Source organism: Eptatretus burgeri, chromosome 12 (genome assembly GCF_056783735.1).
Source record: "Eptatretus burgeri isolate ZD-2024b chromosome 12, Ebu_testis_v1, whole genome shotgun sequence".
In the NCBI taxonomy this organism is placed as follows: Eukaryota; Metazoa; Chordata; class Myxini; order Myxiniformes; family Myxinidae; genus Eptatretus; species Eptatretus burgeri.
The window spans coordinates 90,021,144-90,048,841 of record NC_140972.1 but is presented as its reverse complement, the minus strand read 5'-3'; the positions used below and the strand labels follow the sequence as shown (position 1 = coordinate 90,048,841).

The 27,698-nt window shown below is 45.4% G+C and overlaps 1 protein-coding gene across 25 annotated transcripts in view; it reads left to right on the top strand.

Annotated features, from left to right (window-relative positions):
* The window catches only part of LOC147016111 (inositol hexakisphosphate and diphosphoinositol-pentakisphosphate kinase 2-like), a 177,666-nt gene that overhangs the window by 30,726 nt on the left and 119,242 nt on the right, over positions 1-27,698 (top strand). For all 25 annotated transcript variants that reach the window (XM_085848829.1, XM_085848828.1, XM_085848818.1 and 22 more), the window contains 8 exons: positions 2,936-3,090; positions 12,024-12,125; positions 17,124-17,285; positions 20,726-20,847; positions 21,615-21,716; positions 21,874-21,960; positions 26,498-26,573; positions 27,087-27,196. In XM_085848829.1, coding sequence (XP_085704955.1) covers positions 2,936-3,090; positions 12,024-12,125; positions 17,124-17,285; positions 20,726-20,847; positions 21,615-21,716; positions 21,874-21,960; positions 26,498-26,573; positions 27,087-27,196 — 916 coding nt within the window. The remainder of the gene's footprint in view (positions 1-2,935; positions 3,091-12,023; positions 12,126-17,123; positions 17,286-20,725; positions 20,848-21,614; positions 21,717-21,873; positions 21,961-26,497; positions 26,574-27,086; positions 27,197-27,698) is intronic.

Sequence of the window (27,698 nt, the reverse complement as noted above, 5' to 3'; positions counted from 1 at the left end):
TAGACATATTGGGTTTGTATTGTGACAAGGAAGAATTGATTCAATTTTAGAGAAGATCCGAATCCGGATCCAGATCTGATGATTTTTAACATGATTCTTCACCTTTAAGAGATTGGGCTAAACCAATATATAGTACGATATCTCAAAAAGTTGTGGACGGATTCGGATAAAACTTGGTGGACACGTGTGTGTGTGTGTGTGTGTGTGTGTGTGTGTGTGTGTGTGTGTGTGTGTGTGTGTGTGTGTGTGTGTGTGTGTGTGTGTGTGTGTGTGTGTGTGTGTGTGTGTGTGTGTGTGTGTGTGTGTGGCAAAGATGAATTGATTCGATTTTGGTGAAGATCTGAATCAAGATCTGGATATGAGAATTGTTTAATTTCTAAAGTGATTCTTCACCATCGAGATAGGGTCAAAAATGATACAAAGCATGATATTTGAAAAATGTATTGGCCAGATATGTTCTCGTGGATCAGGCATTACGTGGCAGAGGTATGCGCTCTACCAATTTCCCTTCTCGTTTGGTATGCATCGAGCAGTTTCTGGACTCCATCTTTATATGTGGAGACTTTTGGTTATCCAAGAAGTTTCCACAAATCCACTTGAACATTGCTGCAGGCATTAAATCCTTCCTCTTCTCCAATGACTTTATTTCCGATCATCAATTTGGATTTGGACCAGGTCACTCTATCCTGGACTTGCTGCTCCTGTTTTACCAACAATGGATGGAGGTCCTCAATGCCAGACATGAGATCAGAGCCATCTTCCGAGTCAAATCGCGTGCTTTTGATACAGTCTGGCACCTGGCCCTGTTCAGCAAACTCTCTTCCTATGGTATTCAAGGCAATCTCCACTCGTGGCTTGCAGACTTCCTCTCCTGTCGCAGGCAACGTGTTGCCCTTAATGGAGTTCTCTCATCCCCTCATCCTGTCCAGGCTGGAGTTCCTCAAGGCAGTGTTCTGGCCCCTGTTCTTTCTCTGGTTTTCATAAATGATCTCTCCGACTCTCTGCAACATTCTCTTTATCTCTTGGCTGATGACTGCACTCTTTGCCGTACCATCTGTCATCCTTCAGATGAGCAAGCAGCAGCTGCTTCACTCTGCAGATTTGGATAAAATTACAAGCTAGTCCAACACGTGGAACATGTCTTTCAACCCTTACAATTCTCACACTCTCACAATGTCTTTCTGAAAGGACCATCTGGAACCCCCCCCCTCCCCATCTACTTTCTCAACAATCCTCTTGAAGAAGTCCTTTAATTCAAGCTTCTGGGTCTCACGATCTGCCACGATCTTTCCTGGGAAAGCCACGTTTCCAAGCTGGCCTCCAAAGGCAGTCGCCGACTGGGCACATCCTCCATCGGGCAAAGTCCTTCCATGGCACACCTGAGCTCCTGACCACGTACAAAACTTTCAGCTGAGTACTGCTCTCCCCTCTGGGCTGGTGCTTCCACCTCTCACCTTTCTCAGCTTCACTCTGTGAAAACCAAATCATATTGGATCATTGGTATCTCCTGCGATGAGGCTGAGTCTTTGGGTCTCTTACTCTTACTCTCTCACCGCAGGCAGCTCAGTGGTCTTTGTCTTCTACCTTCTCCTCTCCGGCCTCGCCCCCTGCTCTTTCTGAGATATGTCTGCCCTCCATATTTCCGCAGGATGCTCAAGGTCCACCAGCAACCCCCTTCTGGTAAAACTACCAAAATGAAGAATTACTGCTCACCTTCACTGTTTCATTCCTCTTTTCCTGCCTTTGGAATAAACTCCCTCACTCTCTTCAATCCCATTCTTCCCTACTGGCGTTCAAAACAGCCGTTCAGCATCACCTCTTATCTTCCTCCATCCAAAACCACGATCTTTTCTACCCCCGTTAATCCACCCAAGCCCTGGATTCCCTATCGGACCTGAAAGTCCCTGTCCTATCCATCTTGTTTATCCTGTATACCCCGCCCCATCTCTCTCCCTTCCACAGATCTCATTTCTCTATTCCACACTATTTTTTTTCCCTCTCCCACCCCTCTTGTCTCCTGCTCCCCTTGTTGTATGTTATGTGTGTTCACTGTCATGCAAGCCGACATCGTATACAAAAAATAAAAAAGCCAGCCGTGCTTTTACTTCAAGACATTGCGGCTTTCTTCAAAGCCTTCATCCTCAGTACCCCCGTCACCCCCACCCCGTGATTTGGGTCCCACAAAGATTGCCTCCATCAATTTTGTGGCATTGATGTTTGGAAATTTCTCAGCAAGGTATTGAAGCCCTCTCAAATTCGTCTTTCCCATCGCTTTCACAAAATTCTTCATTAAACTGAGCTTAATGTGGGGAGGCGGCAGGAAAATCTTCTTTGGATCAACGAAAGGAAAACAATGGACACTGCTCGGTCCTGGCTCAGATGTGCTTCTTTGATGCCAGTCACATCTGATGTAATGATCCGCAGTATCACGGCTCTCCCATAGGCATAGGAAACGACGGTATTTCATTAACCCTCTTTGCATGAAACTCCTCCATTATTTATAATTCAGGCGATAACCTTTCAAATTGGATTGGTTTCATCACGAACACTCGACGTGCTCGTGGAAAACCAAAAACAAATTTAGAATCGGCGTCCCAAGAGCTCTCGAGCCCACCCACCGAATGATATCCGATGAAAATGACTTGTTGGCTAGCGTAATTCCTGTGAACAATCAGTACTTTTCCAGTAAATTTCAGGCTGATTGTGAAGATAAAAGTGGAAGTATGGACGTTTTGATCTCGCCTGTTGGACGGATGGGCGCACGCGCACACACACACACCATTCCTCCTTCCACTTTGTTGGGCCTGTTGAGTTTCCTCTCTTTTACTAGATCATAGAGCTGCCTTGTTTCAGCTGGGTTGGGCTGGTATCTAATTTTCAGGAGGCGTCCTTGGCTTGCTCCTGATTGTTTACTTGTCTTTATTTCATTTCACAGAGGGTTGCCTTGTGGAAGCTGATGATCAGGTGGAAGTTGATGGTGAAATTTTCTTGAAACCTTTCGTGGAAAAGCCAGTGAATGCGGAGGATCACAACGTTTTCATTTACTATCCCACATCTGCCGGAGGAGGGAGTCAGAGGTTGTTTCGCAAGGTGAGCTCATTTAATTCCACTGCTTCTTCTCTGTGGTCACCCTTCTCTCATTGTCATGCTTATATGCAATAATTAATTTGAGGAAACATTCTTTTCCTCCTCTCTCTCTCATTTACTCTTATGAAAACTTTTCATTCATGTAATTTTTGCACCTTTTTATGTGATGCTTTTCCCCAAATGGTAACTATTCGTTACTGGATCTTGTCACGTCAAACTTTTCTTCAAACTCATCCTGTTTTGCCTCAGCTCCTCTGAGCTCCTCTTACCACCGATATAGATAACAGCGGGCATCTCTTTGGAAGTTATTTAAGAACATTCAAGGCACAGATGTATATGTTTGTTTTTCATCGTTCTTTGCATCTCCCATGATGGGACAAAAGCATGACGTCTGTTGTCACATTGCAGACAGATGTAGCTTTGGTCGAGACCACATTTCCTTTGATCTACTTCCCTCTGCTCACTCAGCCTTGTGATCCTCATCAACTCCTACAGGATGCAGGTGTTCTTCCAGTAACCCCCTCCTGGTTAAGTCTCCACAATACAGGCTTACCACACACCTCAACTCTTTAGCTCCTCTTTTGTCCCATTTGCTACTGGACTGGACGGCATCAGCTCACGTGTCCTAAAAACCTGCTCTGCTGGTCTTCCACATCCTCTCTCTGCCCTTTTCTCCTCGTCAGTTGCACTCGGTCAACCTCCATCTACTTGGGAATCTGCCAAGATCACTGCACTGCATTACGAGAAGGGCACTTGGTGGAGTGCATACCTCCGCCACGTAATGCCTGATCCCCGAGAACATATCTGGCCCAATACATTTTTGAAATATCATTCTATGTATAGTTTTTGGCCCTATCTCTCAATGGTGAAGAATCACTTAAAAACTCCAGTCGCCAGATCCAGATTTGGATCTTCACCAAAATGGGATCAATTCCTTCTTGTCGTACACCAACATGTCCACCAAGTTTCATCCGAATCCATTCACAACTTTTTGGGATATTGTTTTTGGCCTGATCTCTCATTGGTGAATAATCACTTAAAAACTCCAGTAGCCGGATCTAGATCTTCACCAAAATCTAAACAGTTCGTCCTTGTCATACAACTGACCTGCCCACAAAATTTCATCCGGATCCGTCCACAACTTTTTGAGTCATCCTGCACACAAACAAACAGACACAAAGGGGTGAAAACATAACCTCCTTCACCTTTAGTGGTGGTGGTAAAAAAGTGCAAAAACTGATCCCCTCAACTGCAGACCTATCATCTTACTTCCAATCATAAGCAAGGTCATGGATTCCATCAGCACAGTTGATATGAAAACCTTAGTTTTTCTCCAACAACCTCATCTCAGATCACCAATTTTTGGTTTCAGACCAGGTCACTCCACCTTGGACATGCTGCTTCCTCTCACCCAACAATGGATGGAAGATTTCAGTATCAGACATAAGATCAGGGCCCATCTCTCTGGACATATCCATGCTTTTGATGCAGTTTGGCATCCTGCTTTGCTCTCCAAACTGTCTGCCTATGGCATCCAAGGCAAACTCCACACATGGCTCACTGACTTCCTCTGCTCTCATAGCCAATGTGTGGCACTCAACGGAATCCTTTCATCTCCTCTCCCTGTCAAGGATGGAGTGCCCCAAGGCAGTGTTTTTGGCCCAGTCCTATTCCTGATCTTCCTCAATGATCTCATTGACTCACGGGAAAATCCTCTTTACCTATTTGCTGATGTTTCAACCCTCTGCCGTGATATCCCTCATCCTTCAGACAGGCAGGCTGTAGCCTCTTCCCTCTCTTCAGACCATGAAAAAGTCACAGGCTCGTCAAACACTTGGAATACGTCTTTCAATCCTAACAAATCTCACACTCTAACGATCTCTCTCTGAAAGGACCGTATGGCAAACCCACCCATCTACTTTCTGAACAATCATCTTGAGGTTCAGTCATTCAAACTCCTGGGTCTCACCATCAGCCATGATCTCTCTTGGACAAACCACATTTCATAATTGGCCTCCAAAGCCAGCCGCTGACTGGGCATTCTCCATTGTACAAAGTCCTTCCTTCATACAGCTGAACTCCTATCCACCTACAAGGCCTTCATCCGAAGCTTGATGGAGTACTGCTGTCCTTTCTGGGCTGGCTCCTCTGCCTCACATCTTGCTCAGCTTGACCCTGTGGAAGCCAACACCTTCAAGATCATTGGTATCACCTGCATTGAATCTGAGACCATGTGCCTATCACTTCGACATCCCAGACAGATCAGTTGTCACTCTGTCTTCCACCGCCTCCTTTCTGGTCTTGCACCTTCTGCTGTTTTTGTGCTTTGTCCCCCACCCCAGGTTTCTGCACAGTTTACAGAATCAATCATCAACGCTCTTCTAGTAAAACTACTCAAATCATAGATCACTGCTCAGCACCACTCATTTGTTCCTTTTTTTTTTTTACCCCACCTATGGAATGTCAGGTCAGGCCAGATCAGATCTGTGACCTGCTACAGGTACCATGTAAACCTGTACTAACCTGTTCCATGGTCGGGTTGTCGGCGACTAAACCGTCTCCCCCACCAGGTTTTTTGGTGAGGAGGGTGTTTGGATATGGACACCCAGCAGGATTAAAAACAAAACCTGTCAAAGGGCCAAGGAGCTCCTTGTGAGCCAACGGCCATCCATATCCAGTGCCCAACTGTGTTTGCGGACATCCTCCTGCAGTTGGGTTACTTCTTCCTAGGGGGTTGGTGGCAGGATTTACACTCCGGCCACCGTAAAACACTTCGTTCCGCAAAACACAAAAAACGCAAATAAATCTGAAAACCCACTCTGTGGGAGTACCTCATGTGCAGCTTCCCTTCGCAGGGCAGCTCACCGGATGACGGGATTGGGGCAAAGCCTCTGGGACGCCCAATCTTTGACGAAAGGAGGTAAACCACGGGGTAACATCCCTGGGTCAGATTGCGGGAGAGTGTGTCGGAGTGGTGCTGAGGTGTCGTCCACCAGACAGCGGTCTCCTTGGGTTAACCTGAGGCGGTCCCTTCGGGTGGGTGCCTGGAATGTCCTATCCCTAAGAGAGGATGATCACCTGTCTCTGTTATCATCTGAGCTCGCGTGTTTGGACATCGGTATTGCAGCTCTCTCTGAGGTTCGGAGAGTGGATAGTGGTGGTATCATGTCAGGTGGTAACACCTTCTATTGCTCTGATGGTTACCATGCCCAAGGAGTTGCTGCAGCTGTGTCCAATAATCTGACTCCAATGATAATTGAGGTAACACCGGTCAACGAGCATATTATGAGACCAAGGATTCGTCGCTCCTTCGGTGTCATTTCCCTGGTCTCTATTTATGCTCCGACTGAGGCGAGTGATCTTACCGTGAAGGATGCATTCTATGCCACAGTCAAGTCTGTGGTTGATCAGTGCCCCAGAGGAGATACACTTTCAGTCTTGGGGGATTTCAATGCATCGACTGGAACTGATAGGGATGGGTATGAGGTGTGTGTTGGTCCCCATGGGTCAGGAACTATGAACCTGAATAGCACTAATTTCCTTGACTTTGCAAGAAGTGACGGACTTAGGGTGGCCGGTTCATGATTTCAGCGCCCACAAGCTCATCTCTGGACTTGGTATTCCAACGCTGGTGGTGTGGCAAAGGAGATTGACCATGTCCTCGTTGATGGTCACTGGCGGATGAGCCAGAACTGCAGGGTCAACCGGAGTGCTCAGTTCCTCAATACTGACCACAGGTTTGTTGTAGCAACTCTAAAGCTGCACCTTAAATCCTGGAGAATGGTAGCATTCCAGCCGAGGCTGGATGTTGGCAAGCTCAGGGATGAGAGAATAGCTAAGCAGGTTGAGTGGACACTTGGGGGGGTCTGGGTGCTTTAGGGGGTCCTGAAGAGTTGTGGAGTGCCTTCAAGACCACCGTCCTTGATGTTGCCGGTGGATGTCTTGGAACTCACCGTTGGGCAAATCAGAATTTTGTCTCAAGTGACACTGGACACCATTGACCAGAGTTGCAGGGCCAGGCTGAATGGCAGAGCTGAGCTGTTCAGGGAGCTGAGGCGTAAAACTGTATGTGTGCTAAGGGTGGACAAGGAGGCCTATGTGCGAGGAATCTGTGAGGGGGTAGAGCATCACCTGTGGGCAAGTGATTCTCGCACCGCTTACAGGGGGAATTCATGCATTGCGTTCATCCAAGCCCATCCCTCGGTGTACTGCAGTTAGAGCAGAGAGTGGTAGGCTCTTGACAGAGGAGTCCGAAGTGAAGGCCCACTGGGCCGGTTACTTTGAGCGGTTGTACCAGGCTGATGCACCAGCTGTCGAGTTGGACGTCAGGGGTGTTCCAATAACTGTTGCTGACCCTCCAATCAACTGTGGTCCACCTTCGCTTATGGAAACATAGGCTGGGGTGAACTGGTTGAAATGGGGTAAGCTCCAGGGATCTGTGGCATCCATGCTGAACTTCTCAAAGCTGGTGGAAATGCTGCACTTGTGTCGTCGCATGCAGTTCTGTGCTCTGTCTGAAACACAGGCATCATCCCAACTGACTGGAAGAGGGGCCTTGTTGTTCCTCTCTGGAAATGGAAGGGTGATCGCCAAGACTGCAACAACTACCGAGGGGTGACGCTGTCTCAGTGCCAGGCAAGGTCTTTGCTCGGATAATTCTTGATAGGGTTCGCCACCATCTGCTTGAGCACCAGTATCCAGAGCACTCAGGCTTTACACCAAAAAGGTCAATGACTGACCGTATCCTTGCTCTTCGGGTCCTCACCGAACGCAGAAGAGAGTTTCAGCAGGGGCTGCTTGCAGCTTATGTTGATCTCTGTAAAGCATTTGATTCAGTGAATCGGGATGCCCTCTGGAGGATTCTTGGTCTTCGTGGGGTGCCACCAAAACTGATTGCTCTGATGTCTGAACTCTACTCTGGTACTGAGAGTGCTGAGAGTTGTGGTGGTACCATCTCTGACTTATTTCCAGTTGTTACTGGAGTTTGTCAGGGGTGTGTACTTGCCCCCACACTTTTCAGCACATGTATGGACTGGATTCTCGGGAGGATGTCGGAGAGAGCAAGCCGCAGTGCATCGTTTGGGAATGTCAAGATCTCTGACCTTGATTTCGCAGATGATGCAGTCATCTTTGCGGAAACTTTAGATATCCTTTTGGGAGCCCTCGAGGTGATGAATGAGGAGTCGGAGCCACTGGGATTAGGGGTTTCCTGGGTCAAAACTAGGATGCAGGCTTTCAATGACATCTTGGATGCTATTGTCTTGTCTGTGCCTGTTTGTGGAGAGATTCGCAGTGATATTCATGTCTCTGCTGGCTGTGAGTCAGAGGTCAATAGACATCTGGGTTGGGCCTGGGGAGTCATGGATTCACTGGATAATGGGATGTGTCGCTGCCGGTACCTGTGTGGGAGGACGAAAGTCTGAGTCTTCAAGTCCTTTGTGCTTCCAGTCTTGCTCTATGGATGTGAAACTTGGACTCTGACCAAGGATCTGAGACGCAGACTTAATTCCTTTGGTACCAGGTCTCTTTGGAGAATCCTTGGCTATCGCTGGTCAGACTTTGTGTCCAACGAGTGGTTGCTGAGAGAGACTCAAATGAGATTTGTTACCTGCATAGTCCGTGAGCGTCAGCTGCGGCTGTATGGACATGTGGCTCGTTTTCCTGACGCTGATCCCGCTCACCAGATTCTCTCAGCGAGGGAATCTCGTGAGTGTAGGAGGCCAATGGGCTGACCACGTGCCTCGTGGTTGCAACAAGTTGATCGGCATCTCAAGGAGATGGGGGTGGGCCAGGCATCTGCCTGGGGGATGGCAAGACGGAGGCCCCTCGAGTACCGGCGGAAAGTGGACGCAGCGACGCACTGTTCTGGCGCATGCTCCCATACCTGACCTGACCTGACCTATGGAATAAACTTCCTCATCCTCTTTAATGTCATTCTTCCCTCCAGGTCTTCAAGACAGCTGTTCACCACCATCTCGCATCATCCCAAATCCAAAACCATGATCCTTTCTACCCTCGTTAACATCACGCAAATCCCTCTTGATTTTCCATTTTTTTCTTCCTTGAAGTTTCCTTCTCCATGCATGTGTTTTGTGTCCCGTTTTTGGCTGTTACATCCTGATCCATTCAGTGTACTTGCTCTTCCACAAGCCTCTACCATGTAGGTATGTATATATATATATATATATATATATATATATATATATATATATATATATATATATATATGTATACACTGTATATATTGTTGTGGATTCTCACCACCCTGGCGTGCGGGCGACCGCTTTTAGCTAATTCGCGGCTGCACGCGCCCACCGACCGTGGAAATCCAGTCGTAGCTTTTGGATCAACGCCGAAATCCAGCTACGGGTGTGTTTTTAACCACACCGTAAATCAGCCAACTCTTCTGTCCACGCGCGACAGAGTTGATCGCCAAATTGTCGATTTACCTAAGTATTCGCGCAGGCAGAAATGCCGAGGATTTACACCTCGACGGGACCCGTATGGACACGAGCCGCTTTAAGCAGCTCGCGCCGTTTGAGATTGCCGAGCGGTTTATTATCGCCAAGCCCTGTCGGACTCGATTATCTTATCGGCTATTAAAAGCCAGCTATTATTCCGAACGCAATTACGGCAGCTCAATGGAGGAAGGGACGCAACGAGCAGGTGTATATTCAAACAATGACATTTGTTCACACGTATGCAGTCAATGAAGCAATGGGGATAAGGGACAAGACATGAGCAAAAAGACCTACAGCCGTTGTCTATTTATTAATGTACAGGCACTTAACAATTCTACTTAGCGGACAAGGCGCCACAGACTTCCATGCAAAAACCCCAGAAAGAAAAGAAATAACAGGGCCCGTAGGCCTTTAATGTTCCGTGGAGCTGTGGAGACCGAAAGAGCTCCGCGAGACCGTGCAGATTACCTGCCACCCTCGTGGTGACTCGCTGGGCGACCCTCGATGTCTCGGCCTGCACTCCGCTGGGCTCCACCAGTGCCTTTAACGGTGCTTCCAACGGCGAACCGGCTGGCGACTCCTCTCCGGCTCCGACTCAACCAACTCCAACGACGCCTTCAACTGATCCCGCTCTCCACACCGGTTCCACCGATGTACTCACCAATTCTCTCACACCCGCCTCTCAACTGCCTTCTTGGTGTTCCGACGCGGCTCTTTATCGCCCGGGGTGTTCGCCCCTCCCCCCTTTCCTCCCGGCACGCGGGGCAAAATCCTTGGGATCTCCGATGGGGACGTGCTTACCCCTTTTTGAGGGCCCCGCCCCAACCGTCATATCTGTTTACCCGTTCTGAGGGATATCAGGGTGGGAGTTGTTGAGTAGTTGTTGTTGCAGTGTGGTTTGCGCTGTGTTGGGGATGGCGTGGTTGTTGAGATGTTGGTGAGGAGATGATGTTTGTTTGTTGAGATTTTGGTGAGGAGAGGATGTTGCTTGTGGGGATGGTGGTGAGGAGATGTTGGCAGTTGTTGGTTAAGGTGGTGAGGAGATGTTGGCGGTTGTTGAGAAGGTGGTGAGGTTATGTTGTTCAAAATAAAGATAGAAAAGAATAATACTACCTCAAAGATCACAGCCCGGCACATGAATATATCCCGTTTGACATCGGTGGGGAAATCTATCTGAACACACACTTATCGACATAACTGATCTTCGGGTAACCTGAATGGTGATCCGTGAATTTCCACAACCATAACAATATGTATATATATATATATATATATATATATATATATATATATATATATATATATATATATATATGTACACATACAAATATATACACATACAAACAAAATTTGTGTAACTGCCCTCGAGATTCTGTTCGTTCCCATTTTTCTCTCCAGAGCCTCAAGCAAGCAGTATGCTACAATCTCAGCTCCCCCCCCCCATCCCAATCCCCACCTGCAATCGTTTCTTCCACTATTAACCCTACCTCACCAACCCACTTCCATGTTTCTGCCTCCCTCTCCCTCTCCCTCTCCCTCTCCCTCTCCCTCTCCCTCTCCCTCTCCCTCTCCCTCTCCCTCTCCCTCTCCCTCTCCCTCTCACTCTCCCTCCTTCTCTCTGTCTCTGTCTCTCTCTGTCTCTGTCTCTCTCTCTGTCTCTCTCTCTCTGTCTCCTTTTTTTCCCCTACTTGTACCTTGCTATACTTGTGTTCAACTGTGTGCCCATTGTCAGTATGTTTCTGTTTTACCCTTTCATCTCCTCACTTTTTCAGTGGCGTAAAAAATTTTTTCCAAAAAAAAAAAAATAACTTAAGGGGGGATGTGATGGTCGGTCGGAAAGCCTGCTTATGAATGAGTGTAATCGTACGTTCTTCCCATTTAATTGTCAAACTCTCTTCTATTGGCATTCATTTTATCCACTTCAAGATAATATGGTTGGATTGTTCCTGAGGAACGGTTTAGGAAATAGGTAATGATGGCAGGTGAGTGAAGTGAAGTAAACTACGCAGGTATGAGTGGAGGTTTTATTTATTTGTTGTAAGATCTTAAGGTCTTAATTTTGAGACTCTGTCATGCCGTTAAATAAATCCAGGTGGGTTGACTCAGCCTGTCATCCTCCTGAAGTCGGCAAAATGAGTACCAGCTTACTGGTAATATGGGGCACTGCCGTGCTAATAGCAATGACACACCTTGCAGCCAGAGGCTGCATACGAAATAGTAGTAATATATTTGTAATCTTGAAATTGCCTATCCAAGCTTCAATAAATTGATAATAACAACAATAAATTAATAATATGGTGACAATGGCTGAATAGCAACATGAGGGATTGTGGTAAGAGTACAATCTATTGTGTTGATAATTTTGCTTTTACAACCATGGCTTGATTGTAACGTTAATTTAATGCACATGATACGTGCGTGAGATAGCGTCTTGTTTGTTTGCCATTGCTGGAGTGCTGTACGTCTCATTTTCAGGTGGGCAGCCGCAGCAGCGTGTACTCACCAGAGAGCTCAGTGCGGAAGACTGGTTCATATATATATGAAGAATTCATGCCAACTGACGGTACCGACGTGAAGGTGTGTGGTTAATAAAGGAAAGGAGGGGTAGGACTTGTAGCTGTGGTTGAATATATGAGGGCATGCTGAAAAGTAATCCCTCCTATTCTTTTTCTCCCAAAAAGGTAAAGAGATTCGAATAAAACAGACAGATACTATCCTCAATCATTACACTGGTCAACACAATTTCACTTGCATAGGGTTTTTCAACGGATTCTAGCTAACTTTTGGGTGCTGAATCCAAATCTCTCATTAGTTTTTGCCTATCACATCAGGTTTTTGAACTATGAAAAATCTTTATTTTTGAGAAAACAGCAATTTTACACTCGAAATTTATAAAAACACTTGCATTGGAAGATCGATAGATGCAAAAATGTTTTCAATGAAAGGTATCTACTTCAATTACAATATTTAATCATACATTAACATATAATCCATGCTGGCTTGCACATATTTTTACATATTTTCTCTATTTTTAATATATGAAAAGTTTACAAATTTCACTAAACTAAGTTAAATATATAGGTGGAAAAAGTTCCCCTTAACATGGTGTACATCACTTAAATGCAAGGAATAACTCAAGCTCAAAGCATTTTTCTGAGTTTTGTGACTTTTCACGGCATTCAGAATGCAGCAATAAATGCAAAAATATGCGAATATAACAAAATAAGTACCGGTACTTGAAAGCACAAGTATCCAAAGGCACAGGTGTAATTGTATTACAACATAGTAAACCTCCTCTTTGTGGACAATCTCTTATGTACAGCATCTGGGACATCCCTCATCAAACTCCAGCAGTAATCTGCCATCATATTTGAGTCCCAACGACCTTGATAACGTTCTTCCATCACTTTAATGTCTTGATGGAAACGTTCACCCTGTTCCTCGCTTGCATCTCCAAGGTTATCTGGAAACTCGCTCAGGTGACTGTGCAAGTAGTGCAACTTGATGCTTATTCTGTACCCCAGTGCTCGCAGACTAAGGAGCAGCTCCTCCACAATCTCTCGGTAGTTGTCACCTTTCTTGTTCCCAAGAAAATTCTCCACCACATTAGTGAATGTATTCCACGCTCGAGCTTCGATGCCGGTCATCGTCGTAATGAAGTGTGGGTCCTTGAGTAATGTTCTGATCTGAGGTCCGTCGAATATCCCTGCTTTTTTCTTCTCGTCGCTAAGACTCGGAAAGTTTGAACAAATGTAGCCAAAGCAGTCTCCAGTGTGATCAAGAGCTTTAACAAACTGCTTCATCAGACCGAGTTTGATGTGCAATGGTGGAAGGATGATATTTTTTTCCGATCAACCAGTGGTTCATTAATGTTCTTGTCACCAGGTATCAAACTATTCCTTGATGGCCATTCCTTTCTCACCCAGTGCTCCTCCTTAGCCCTACTGTCCCAGTAGCATAGAAAACAAGGGTATTCAGTGTAACCTCCTTGTTGCCCCAAAAGGAAGTTCACTATTTTCAAATCCACATAGATCAACCATTCATGATCGTGGTACTTCAATCGTTCAAGTACAACCTTGATGTTTGCATACTTCTCCTTCAGGGTCACTGAGTGTCCGAGAGGGATGGATCCATAGATGTTCCCATTGTGAAGTAAAACACATTTCAAACTTCTTTTCGAACTGTCAATAAAGAGTCTCCACTCACTTGAATGGTAGGCAATCCCATAGCGAAAAGAAGCCCTTCAACATCATTGCAGTATACAAGTTGACCATCAGAGTGGAAGTACTTCCTCAGTTCTGCCTCTCTGTTGCGATAAAATGAGACACTTTCGCCAGGTTTGAGAAGGTTTTTCTCTTGCAGTCTGGAAGCCAACAACTCAGCAGATTGTTTTGGCAAATTCAAATCTTGGATCAGATCATTCAATTCAGGCTGACTATACAGAGAAGGTTGATCAAAAAACGAATCCAATGGCTTGCACTCTGCATCTGCTTCTTCATCATCATCATCGGCTCGGTAAAAACAGGTACAGGTATTTCGTCACAATGAGGAACTGGCCATATAGCAGAGGGTATGCTAGGGTATTTCATGTATTGCTTGTTTTTCTTATTGAATCCTTTCACATTTACAAGGCAGAAGTAGCAGTCATCTTGGTGGTTTTTTGGTTCTCTCCAAACCATCGGCACACCAAACTTGAGCTTAGCATTCTTTCCTTGAGACCATGATGTCAGAGTTTCGACACAAGTCGAGCATACTTTATGAGGAGCCCAGTTTTTGTCCTGGTCTCCAAGCGGTACTTTAAAGTAGGCACGGTACACTCTCTTGACGAATGTAGTGATGCGTCTTTGAGGTGCAAAAGTGAAGCATCCACAGATATAGCAGAAGATATCTGGGTCGTTACAGCACTTTCTTCCCTTTGAAGGTGTAGACATAGCTAGCTTAAAGTGTAAGGTGCCAGGTACCGGTATAAACAACCCCACTGAGTCAGCTGTGCCCGCCCACTGAGAATCGCGTAATACAGTAATGCTCGCGTCTCACAAGATTAGGTAGAGTCTTAACAGCGGATTAGGAAGTCTTCACAGCTGCAAATCACAAATATGTCATAGACGTAAACTACTGATGCATACATTGATTCTTTTAAGAGAATGAGACAATAACTCCACTTTGCTCATGGCAGGCTGTTTACCATAGGGGCTGTTTACAGCTACGGGTACTCTGAATAATCAAGCTTTTGCTGTTTTATCCCTACCAAGATTGCCAGACTGGATGGTCAACTTTTGTAAAAATCCATGAATATGGAGCATACAGATAGCACAAAAACTTGATGTGATAGAGCAAATCTGAGCTCAGATTTGGATTCAGCAGCCCAAAATTAGCCAAAAACAGTTTCCAAAGTCCATGCAAGAAAAAAAAAAACTATATTTTTGTAGACCAGTGTTATTCTACCATGGGACATATTTATTTCTCAACATAATTACCACTTCTGTCCAAACATTTCTTCCACTATTCAAGTAGTTTTGTGATGATGTTATGATGGAACTGTGCATCCAGCTGATTTAATCGGCACTTTATGGCGGCCTCGACATGATCGTCGGAAGAAAAATGTTTTCCATGAAGCTGTCCCTTAAATTTGGGGAAGAAATGAAAATCTGACGAAGCCAAGTTGGGGTTGGTGATCCTTTGTGGCGGTACTCCACTGATCGTGTCTTACACAGGATTTTAATGGTGCGCCCAACTCTCATCCCCAGTCATGTCATCCCCCCTCTCCAGTCACGTCATCCCCCCCTCTCCAGTCACGTCATCCCCCCCTCTCCAGTCACGTCATCCCCCCCTCTCCAGTCACGTCATCCCCCCTCTCCAGTCACGTCATCCCCCTCTCCAGTCACGTCATCCCCCCTCTCCAGTCACGTCATCCCCCCTCTCCAGTCACGTCATCCCCCCTCTCCAGTCACGTCATCCCCCCTCTCCAGTCACGTCATCCCCCCTCTCCAGTCACGTCATCCCCCCCTCTCCAGTCACGTCATCCCCCCTCTCCAGTCACGTCATCCCCCCTCTCCAGTCACGTCATCCCCCCTCTCCAGTCACGTCATCCCCCCTCTCCAGTCACGTCATCCCCCCTCTCCAGTCACGTCATCCCCCCTCTCCAGTCACGTCATCCCCCCTCTCCAGTCACGTCATCCCCCCTCTCCAGTCACGTCATCCCCCCTCTCCAGTCACGTCATCCCCCCTCTCCAGTCACGTCATCCCCCCTCTCCAGTCACGTCATCCCCCCTCTCCAGTCACGTCATCCCCCTCTCCAGTCACGTCATCCCCCCTCTCCAGTCACGTCATCCCCCTCTCCAGTCACGTCATCCCCCCTCTCCAGTCACGTCATCCCCCCTCTCCAGTCACGTCATCCCCCCTCTCCAGTCACGTCATCCCCCCTCTCCAGTCACGTCATCCCCCCTCTCCAGTCACGTCATCCCCCCCTCTCCAGTCACGTCATCCCCCCTCTCCAGTCACGTCATCCCCCCCTCTCCAGTCACGTCATCCCCCCTCTCCAGTCACGTCATCCCCCTCTCCAGTCACGTCATCCCCCCTCTCCAGTCACGTCATCCCCCCTCTCCAGTCACGTCATCCCCCCTCTCCAGTCACGTCATCCCCCCTCTCCAGTCACGTCATCCCCCCTCTCCAGTCACGTCATCCCCCCCTCTCCAGTCACGTCATCCCCCCCTCTCCAGTCACGTCATCCCCCCTCTCCAGTCACGTCATCCCCCCCTCTCCAGTCACGTCATCCCCCCTCACATCTCCAGCGCTTTGCAGCACTGACTACGATGTGCTGTCCTTTTGTATCTTGACTATCGTAGCACTGAGACATGTTGTGTCAGAATCACAGAACTTCTCACCCAATGGCAGAAAGAACTAATGTGTGGACTGCTCTTTGGTTCATTTGAATATCTTTACCTGCTTTGGAGACCAATTATAGAGGGCATTACTCTTAGACATGCCCCGTAGACAGCTTTCTTGGCATATGACCAACCCACAACACAACACAGAAGTGCTTGTTTGATGATTCATGATTGGTAAACTGGTATCCCACCATTGAAATTAGTCACCTCATGCTGGTTTTTAGTTTTAGTCATTTTTATTTATTATTTTGTCCTTTCTTGCATTTATTATTCCTTTCCTAATATTCCTTTCCTTTCCTAATTAAACATTGCCATAAATTTGGAATTTTATATGTAGTTACAGCACCATATGGAGATTAATTGTGAACCATTGTATCTTACTGAAAAAAACATCCAGGTCTGAATGATCTGTGCATGATTCGTCGTTGATGTATGATTTGTGTAAATGTACTTGACCAATGAGACTTGGTTTGGGTGTTACATGCAGAATTCAATTTTTTTTTATTTTTTATTTTATTCATTTAAACAATGTTGTACCTGTCAGTAAACCATTAGATAAGAGACTACATTATTCAAGTGAACTTGTAAAAGGATAATATAGGATTCAATATTTCACTTGCATCAACCTGTACTTGTAACAGGGGACTCCTGCAGAACGTTTTGGATACCACCAATGTATCTGCCACAGGTATACACCGTTGGACCCGACTATGCCCACGCGGAGGCCCGCAAGTCACCAGCACTTGATGGCAAGGTGGAGAGGGACAGCGAAGGAAAAGAGGTTCGTTACCCCGTCATCTTGAACGCCCGTGAAAAGCTCATCGCTCGCAAGGTCTGCCTGGCTTTCAAGGTGTGACACTCTCCTATCTGTCCTCAGAACATCAGGAATTTGTTCGTGAGATTCGCTTTGAGAATTTGTATTAGAAATTGGGTTTGCATGAGCTGTATGAACATAGACTTATTCATGAGCCAAATGTGTTTGTACGTATGCTTGCTAATGCTGTTTGCAATTTAAAGATTTTAAGATTTCAAATTGAAATATGTAAACTGTATTGGTATGTATAAGAAGGTATGGTAGGAAATGATCATGCAGGTTTTTTTTTTTTTATTTTTTAAAATTGTTTTATCCACATTTGAACCCACCTTGTAGTTTGACTTTTTGATTATTTTAACTCAAGTAATCTTTGAGGAAAAGCAATTGTTGTTGCAGCACCCCTTTCACAAATTAGTTATGTGCACTGTCCTCTATCGATGAATTTCTCATAATCGTACTTTTCATTTAGAAGTGAAATCTCAAAGCATTTTGCAAATAAATTCTTCGTTTTCTCCAACAGATAGTCGGTTCAGATTCAGACCAGGTTACTTACTCTACCTTGGACATGCTCCTCCTACTCTCACAACAAGGATGGAGATCCTCGATATCAGACGAGATCAGGGCCGTTTCTATAGACATATCTTGTGCTTTCAATCCAGTCTGGCATCCCACCTTTCCCTCCAAACTCTCCTCCTATGACAGCCAAGGCCGACTCCACACGTGACTTACTGACTTTCTCTCCTCTCTTAGCCAATGTGTGGCACTCAACGGAATCCTTTCATCTCTTCTCCCTGTCAAAGCTGGAGTTCTCCACGGCAGTGTTCTGGGCCCAGTCCTTTTCCTAATCTTCATAAATGATCTCCCTGACTCTGGAAAATCCTCTTTATCTATTTATTGATGATTACACCCTCTGCCGTGACGTCCCTCTTCCTTCACATAGGCACGACTCCCTCTCCCTCTCTCTTTCCAAAAGGACCGTCAGGCAAACCCTCCTATCTACTTTCTTTCAAATCCTCTTGAGATCTGTCTTCCGCAAACTTAAGGAACAGCTTCGTGGAGACCATTCAAACTCCTGGGTCTCACTCTCAGCCACGATCTTTCTTGGACAAACCACATTTCAAAGTTGGCCTCCAAAACCAGTTGCCGAATAGGTATACATCCTCAGTCATACAAAGTCCTTCTTCGGCACACCTGCAGTCATGTCCACTTACAAGACCTTCATCCACAGCTTAATTGAGTACTGCTCTCCCCTTTGGGCTGGCTCCTCTGCCTCACAACTTACTCAGCCTGACGCCATGTAAACCAAGACCTTCAAGATCATTGGTATCACCTGTGTTGAATCTTAGGCTATGGGCCCATCACTTTGCCATCGTAGACAGGTCGGTGTTCGCTCTGTCTTCTACCGCCTCCTTTCTGGTCCTGTACCCTCTGGCTTTTCCATACCCCCCCACCTCCCATTCCCTCCTCCACCAAGTTTCTGCAGGGTGCACGTGGTCTACCATAAACTCCCTTATGGTGAAAATATCGAAATCCAGAATCACTGTTCACCTCCACTCATTCGTTCCTCTGTTTTTTCCCACTTATGCAACGAACGTCCACATTCTCGTCAATCTCATTCTTCCCTCCAGGTCTTCAAGACAACTGTTCACCACCATCTCAGATCATCCCTCATCCACAACCATGATCTTCTCTCCACCCGTTAAACCACCCCAGCCCCCCCCACCTACCCTAAAGCCCTCCTCCTTCCAAATTTCCAGTTTTTCTTTCCGAAGAGTTTCCATTGATCTGTATCCATACTGTCCACCCTACGCGTCCTTTCCTACGTGTGTGTGTGTGTGTTTGGGAGGGGGGGAGGAGGAGAGGTTTCATTGTGCCCAAAATTAGCAACAAGTATATAAAGCCCAGTCGTGTTTTTTTTCATTTATTTTTGTATGATTTACATACATACATAAATACATACGTACATACATACATTGCCTTATTTAATAGTAGAATAACTAGAGAGGGAAGTAAAAGTGAAGGAACAAAGAAAAATGACTCGATCAGGATCAAGTGAAGAAGTCATTTTGTTTGGGTCACAGCTGATTGCTTGGACTGTATTTTGTTTTGGTGAAAAGTGATCCAAACATGAGGAAGTTTAGACTGCGAAGGAAAGCAAATCAGATCCAGAGCCAGTTTGATAATTGCACTACGAATACATTATATCTTATCCTGAAAGGCCACAGCAAATTGTTTGACTCGTGATTGAGATGGAATCGGTGGGAACTACAACGGCACTCGGTAGAGCGCATACCTTGGCCAGGCTGAACGGTTTACATTTTGTATCCTGCTGATAGGCCGGATCTGCATCCGGACCTGAAGCAAAATCTAATAGGCTTGTTCTTGTCACCTACCCAACTCATCCACCAAGTTTTGTCCGAATCCTTCCACCACCTTTTTGGATCTCGTGCTCACAAGCAGACAAACACAAACAATCGAACAAACAGGGGTGAAAACAACCTCCATCCACCTTTGGTGGCAGAGCTAATAGGTTTTGACTGTTGAAAGGTTTATCAAGGTCATAATGCCTTTGCGTTGTTTTTTTTTTTTTCAAGGTATGGTAATACAAGTCTTTTTCTTTAACAAGTAGTTTGGTTATTAATGGCTGTTTTGAAAGTTAGGTGCAGTTGGCAAGTGACTGGGATTTATTGCATTTTATGCCTTCGGCTGAAGGAATATGCCTGGTGTTGGCTTGATGGTTAGGGGTGGTGGGCTTTGGATCCTGGGGTCCTGAGTTCAAATCACGTTCAGCTGTTGAATTAATACCGGGTAGGGTTAAATTGGCCTGTCATCCTTCCGTGGTCGGCAAAATGAGTGCCAGCATGCTGGTATCCTGTGTCGGAGTGGCGACCCGTCCAGGATTGAACCCAATAGCCAAGGAGACTGCTTAGGCAGCACCAACGCTCTGCACAGAGTATGGTACCAATCTCCTTCTCCTCCTCCTCCTCCTCCTCCTCCTCCTCCTCCTCCTCCTCCTCCTCCTGAAGGGATCCAAGTCAAACTTGGTACAAGTAAGTGTAATGCAAAGATGAATTGGTTATATTGTTTGGTCAAGAGGTCAAAGGTCAGAGATCCTATTTGGTAAAAATTCTGTTACTGAGCTAACTTGTGAACCAGTGATGGGGATTTTGACCAAACTTGGTATAAGTATATAGTATGATGCAAAGATGAACTGATTAGATTTTGGCATCAAGAGGTCAGACGTCGGAGGTCATATCAGGTAAAAATGTGATGCTTGAGAAGAGCCGAAGGGATTTCAATCAACCTTGGTACAAGTATGTATAATGATGTAATAATCTGGGTGGAGGCATATCGGCCGACGTCGCGATGTCGAAGAGTGCCGTTCTAATTTGTGACGTGTTATTTTTAATGTTCTAGCATTTTTCATGTTCACATTTAATCTGACTCCTGTGTTGTTGTTGTTGTTGTTCTCTCAGCAAACAGTTTGCGGCTTTGACCTGCTGAGGGCAAGCGGGCACTCGTACGTGTGTGACGTGAACGGGTTCAGCTTTGTTAAAAACTCCATGAAGTACTATGATGATTGTGCCAAGATTCTCGGGTGCGTTTGTGACCTTGTAATAAAGCAGGCCTGATGGTTATTTTTCGTTCTTTTTATGACATATCTTGAATGAAGAGCAAAGTACACAGGAGAGAGGATAACAAGGTGAAAATTTTAATCGACAGATGCAACAACTTTGCTGTGTGGGAATTCTAAAGCTCTGGTAGCCATTATTATTGAGTCCCACGACTTGTGAGATGATCTCTGCACACACCGTGTGTGTGTGTGTGTGTGTGTGTGTGTGTGTGTGTGTGTGTGTGTGTGTGTGTGTGTGTGTGTGTGTGTGTGTGTGTGTGTGTCACCCACTCCCCCCCCTTGCTTCCCAACATGCTTATGATATACCAGCTCACTTGTTAAAATAAACATTTTATTTTTTCCTTCTTCATTCGAAGATACCCAAGATTCTTCACCTCCTCACCATGGACATTCTTTGTACTTTATAGATAGTTTCTCTTCTCTTTACACAGCATACTGACTACATGATCAGTAAATGAGAATATTCCTGGTTTGAGTGAGGAGGGAGTCACATTGGCTCTTAGATTGACTGGAGTCTACGTACCGTGGCAAGGCTCTGCATTGTGAAGTGCTGTCTCGCTTGAATTGGAATGCGTTTTAGTTCATATTCAGTCAGTAGTTAATTTCCAACAGAATTATGTTGTAGTTGATCCAAAAGTGGACTTTTTTCACATTCGTTTGTTTTCCACTTGGATACACCACCCTCGAGCAAAGTGGGCACATCCTTTATGTCACCCTTGCCAATCCCGTAGGAATATAGTAATGCGGGAACTGGGTTCGCAATTCCACCTTCCTTGGACAATACCCACAGAGGCTGAAGACATACCTATCGTTCCCACCACCTCTGGCACAATGTACGTTGCATTCAGTGCACACTCTCTAACACAATACAGGAACTATTGTCACATGCTATCCGTCCTTGAAAGGTACACATACCAAATCGAGTGATGCGTGTCCATGATGTGCAGTGTATGAACAGTTATGCATTGCTGCTTTGTGTGTCATGTGTAGGATGGAACTGCGTTGTGTGATTGCTGTGATCCGACACGGAGACCGCACACCCAAACAGAAAATGAAAATGGAAGTGCGGCACACCCGGTGAGCATGTGGTTATGTAATTGGTTCATCAGTGTGTTTAATATCATTAGCACAGCCAAAGCACAAAGTTTTATTAACTACAGTCGAACCTCGTTTACCCGGACATCCAAATAATGGAAGACTCGTTATCTGGAATAAACCGTGGCCAAAAATAGTTTTAAATTTAAAAATAAAAATAAAAATGTGGATTTTGCCCGAAGTAACTTTGCACTCATTTTCTGCTGTTGGTTGTTGTTGGTGCTGTTTTTAACAGTTGCTTGTACCCCCTCTGGACTCGTATGCAAAAAACCCGGAACAAATGGACGTTTGTTAGGTTTTTTTTAGAGCGGTTTGTTGAAAGGCTTCTTCATCGAACAAAGCCGGTCTGAACTGAGTCGGGCCGAGTTTTGTTGTCAGCCCGGTACAACGTCACGAGTTGCTTTCCGAAAAGCCAAACATGTTTGAGGAATACCTAAATTTATACATTCAAAACTACTCTTAAACCTGTTAAATTGGGGTGTCAGATCCAGAAAGTGCTTGAGTGAAACCTCTATCGATGAATTAAGCAGAGATAGAAACACAATATATTCCCCAAATGCGGAAGAGAGATGAAACACAAACGCACCACCATTCCAGAAGGCTTCCATTGATTGTGCTCACAATCTTCAGTCACATCAACTACATCACCGATCCCCCTACTTGATGATATGGAGCCAGAATTGATTAATCTTACTGTCGGTGATTAATCTCTTGCACCATCAACATTTGCTACATCCGATTCAACTCTCATCTCCTGTTGCTTTGACCTTGCCTTTCCCAGATTAAGCACAATTCATCTGCATCACATTAGGATCTTCATTTTGGAAACGTGATACACAGCCTTCTCAATTGCTGCATAGGGCGAGTCCAAATCCACAGAGAATGAGGAGGGAGTGTCCGGGCTGAGGTCTACTCCCAAAGCGGGATTATACTCGTATAATCACAATGCACATCATTCTCAGATATTTGACACCTCCCCATTATTTTATGTAACGTTCACAACTATAAATATACAAACGGATTGAAGTGTGTTTCAATCGTTTATTACACGTCCAACAGGGTACCTGCCATTGGCTGCATAGGGCGATTCAAAACGCACAGATAATGAGAATGGCACACGGGAGAACGCATATCTCTGCCAGGCTGAACAATTTACATTTAATATCCCACCGATGGGTCGGATCTGAATCCGGACCTGGACCAAAATCGAATCTATTCGTCCTTGTCACACACCCAACCTGTCCACCAAGTTTTGTCCGAATCCATCCCTAACTTTTTGAGATATCGTGTTGTATATCGTTTTTGGCCCGATTTTTTTATTATATATTTATTTATTTTTTTCCATGGTGAAGAATTGCTTTAAAAATTATAGTGTCTGGATCTTCACCAAAATGTAATAATTTCATCCTCGTCACATGCTCTTCTCCTCCACCAAATTTCGTCCAAATCCATCCATCAACGTTTTGAGATATCCTGTTCAGACAGGGGTGAAAACATAACCTCCGCCCACCTTCGGTGGTGGAGGTAATGAGGTGGAGTAGGGATAGGGGTTTTGGGTTGTTTAGCTGTTGGGGTTAGGGTATTTATTTTTATTTATTTGTATGCAGCCTGTGGCTGCATGCCTGCATCATTATTTGGGGGCACGACTCTGCTGCTGATGCAATGCCCCTTGTTAGCAGCATGCTGGTACTCAGTTCGCTGACCTCAGAAGGATGACAGACTGAGTCAACCAACTCGCGTGGTGTTAATTCAATGGCTGACAGGGGCTTTGAACTCAAGACCGTAATATCTTACACCAACCACCCTAACCGATAAGCCAACACCAGGATTAGGGTTGGCGTGTAACATAATATGACATCCATGAAAATTGTTCGTTCAATTAATTAATTAAGTAATTACTTTTTAAAAACTAATACCATTCATTTACCGGAAATATCATTTATCCGCAACACCCTTGGTCCCGACCATTCTGGACAAAAGAGGTTCCACTGTACTGCAATCAGCTAAAGGATTATCAGGCTAGTCTTGATGAACCAGTGGATTTACATCGTTAGCAATACTTTCACAAAGATGCCAGCTTAAATAGACACTGACATTTTACCGTCAACTATATAATGTATTTGTATATGAATAAAACATTTCCACATTGTGTTTGTGAGGAATTTCTTATGGCTTGCCCTCCACTCCCACCTCTTGTTTATCTCTGTGTTGTACCGCCCACCAGTGATGACCCCATTTACATCTTGTTCGCCAAAAACACGGACCAACTTCTATCCATTCATCCAAGCTCTCTCTTCCTCACATGTAGTGATTTCAGTTGTCATCATTCCATTTGGTTGGGTGTGGGTACCTCTCTCACCTGCCATCGCCCTTCAGCAAAGGACTTCTGCGACTAATTGGGACTGACACCATCCATCAACTTCCTGACCTGGATCTCAGTCATTAGTACTCCATCTATCCTGGATTTTGTTTTGACCAATTTCCCTGCAAATATCTGCTGCTGTTCCTCTGCTCCAATTGGTTCATCTGAACATATGATTGTGAAAGTGGACATCTCTGGCCGTTCTTGGAGAAGCACCTCAGCGCCGACGAGTCTGGCACTTTACTCAGGCCGACTGGTGGGACTTCAAGCAGCCATCAAACTTCTATACTGGTGTGCTTTTCTCCTGACAAGGTGGAGAGTTTGCTGTCAAACCTCAACTCTGATTCTGCAACCGGACCAGATGGCATCAGCCTATGTGCTCTAAAAACCTGCTCCTCTGCTCTTGCTCACCCTCTCTCTGTTCTATTCACCCTCTCATTTACTCAAGGTCATCTGCCATCTGCTTGGAAATCAGCAAACATTACTGCCCTGCATAAAGAAGGTGTAAAAACAGATCCCTGCAACTCCAGACCAATCAGCCTGTTCCCAATCAGCAAGGTCATGGAATCCTTCATCGATTCTGACATTCAATCCTTCCTCTTCTCCAATGATTCGATTTCCGATTATCAATTCGGATTCAGACCAGGTCACTCTTCCCTGGACATGCTGTTTCTGCTTTCCCAACAATGGATGGAGGTCCTCAATGCCAGATATGAGATCCGAGCCGTATCCCTAGACATATCACGAGCTTTTGATACAGTCTGGCACCCTGCCCTGCTCACCAAACTCTCTTCCCATGGTATCCAAGGCCATCTCCACTCATGGCTCTCAGACTTCCTCTCCTGTCACAATCAACGTGTGGCCCTAAATGGAGTTCTTTCATCCCCTCTTTCTGTCCAGGCTGGAGTTCCTCAAGGTAGTGTTCTGGGCCCTGTGGTTTTTCTGGTTTTCATCAATGATCTCTCCGACTCTCTCGAAAATCCTCTTTTTCTCTTTGCTTATGACTCCACCCTCTGCTGGACCATCTCTCATCCCTCATTTCGGCAGGCAGCAGCCTCTTCACTCTCTGCAATCCTGGATAAAATCACAAGCTGGTCCAAGACTTGGAACATGTCTTTCAATTCTGACAAATCTCACATTCTTACCATGTCTCTCTGAAAGGATCATCGAGATAACCTCCCTCCCCTTCCCCCCTTCCCTCCCAATGTACTTTCTCAACAACCCTCTTGAAGAAGTCCTGTCATTCAAGCTTTTGGGCCTCACTATCTGCCATGATCTTTACTGTGAAGGCTACATTTCCAAGCTGGCCTCCAAAGTCAGTCACCGACTGGGTATTCTCTCTCTCACAAATTCCTTCCTTGGGACACCTGAGCTCCTAATCTCATACAAAGCTTTCATCTACAGCCCGATGGAGTACTGTTCTCCCCTCTGTGGTGGTGCTCTTGCCTCACACCTAGCTCGGTTTCATCCAGTGGAAACAAAGGCTTTTCGGGTCATTGGAATCTCCCGCGATGATGTGCAGTCTTTGGGTCTCTCACCGCAGGCAGGTCGGTGGTCTTTATTTCTTCTGCCATTGGCTTCTGCGGAATTGCTCCCTTCCCCCCCTGCTCTGTCTGTGATCTGTTCCCCCTATTTTTCTGCAGGGCGCTCAAAGTCCGCCAGCAACCCCATTCTGGTAAAACTACCGATTTATCAAGAATTGCTGCTCACCTTCAATGTTTCATTCCTCCCTTTTTTTCCTGCATCTGAAACAAATTCCCACATTCTCTTCAATTCCACTCTTCCTTCCAGGTCTTCAAAAAAGCTGTTCACCACAATCTCATATCTTCCCCCATCCAAAACCTCGATCTTTTCTACCCTTGTTAATCCACCCCATACCCACCTCCTTCAGATTCCCTGTTTTCCTTCGTGAAAGTCCCTGTAGTGTCCATTTTGTTTACTCCGTGTATCCCGCCCCATCCCTCTCCCTTCCACGGATCTCCTAATGTCTCTGTTCCTTACTGTTTTGTGCGTCCTTTCTCCCACCAATCTTGTCTCCTGCTCCCTTTGTTATATGTTCTGTGTTAGCTCTTATACGAGCCTTGACAATATGTCCAAAAAAAATGTTGCATCGTATGTGCAGTTCTTGAACACACTATGAACATGTGTTTTGTGCAGGTTTTTTGAGCTCTTTGAGAAATACAATGGTCTTAAGACTGGCAAGCTCAAGTTGAAGAAGCCAAAGCAATTGCAGGTAGTCTTCGAAGAAAATTTAGGCAATACGCCTATTGTATTTCTGCCCGTTTTTATACCGTCCAATACTCCAGGTTGTTTTGTGGCTGAATTTATCATTGGTGATACTCGTTGGAACACATTGCCTGCCAATTTTTCTCTGTTCAAGTATTGATCAGCAAGATATCATGCAGCAGAAATTGCCTTAGACAACACAAAAGACAGTTGTCTTGTGATTTTTCTCATCGTCATCGCTAGCTTGACCCTAGGTCATGTAGTTGTGACGTCATGTTGGTAGTTTAAGAGTTGCTTATTTGTATGACATCACAGTTAACAACAATGTAGGTTACATATGTAAACCCCTTTTTGAGTGCCTTTATATCGATGTTGATAGGTATTTGTTTTTATATTCATGCAAGTGTGTGACTTCCCCTCTCTCCCACCCTGTACCCTTCACTCTCCCATTTGTGCTTATTATTACAAATGGATGGACCTGTTTGATTCACTCCTTGGGTTGTGTTCATCTTAACACCAGGAGGTGCTGGACATAGCACGACAGCTGCTTTCTGAAATCGGGAAAAGGAATGACTCTGAAATAGAGGAGAACCGTGGGAAATTGGAGCAGCTTAAGACTGTCCTGGAAATGTGAGTGAATTGATCTTTCGGCTTACATTGTAGGTACTTTTGTTTCATTTGCACCATGGAGTATTTTATTCCAAGGAATGTAAATATTCTGAGCCATAAGCAGTGTCTCTGTTCCTCCTATTGCTATGGAGTACAATTGCTATTATAAGGGGGGTGGACACTTGTCAATATCAAGCCTTCCTCACAAGTCCAACCAAGATATTCTGGTTTTGTATTTTTAATTTATTTTCTGAAATTTGTAGACATTGCTTTTCACTTGGAAGCTGTGGGTTACAATGTGGAAACAAAGTGGAAAAAGTCTGATTTAATGCAATGTAATTCCAGGCTATAAGGTGAAAAATTTGAAAGGGTGTGTGGACTTTCTATAGGCGTTTTACTAGGAAAATGGCTGTGCTGAAATGTGACAACCCTGTTTTTACTTCCTCAAATTTGATGCCCCTTCAGCCTGAGTATTCTCTGATAAAAGCATCAGCAACTCTTAAATATCAAGAGTGTCAAAACG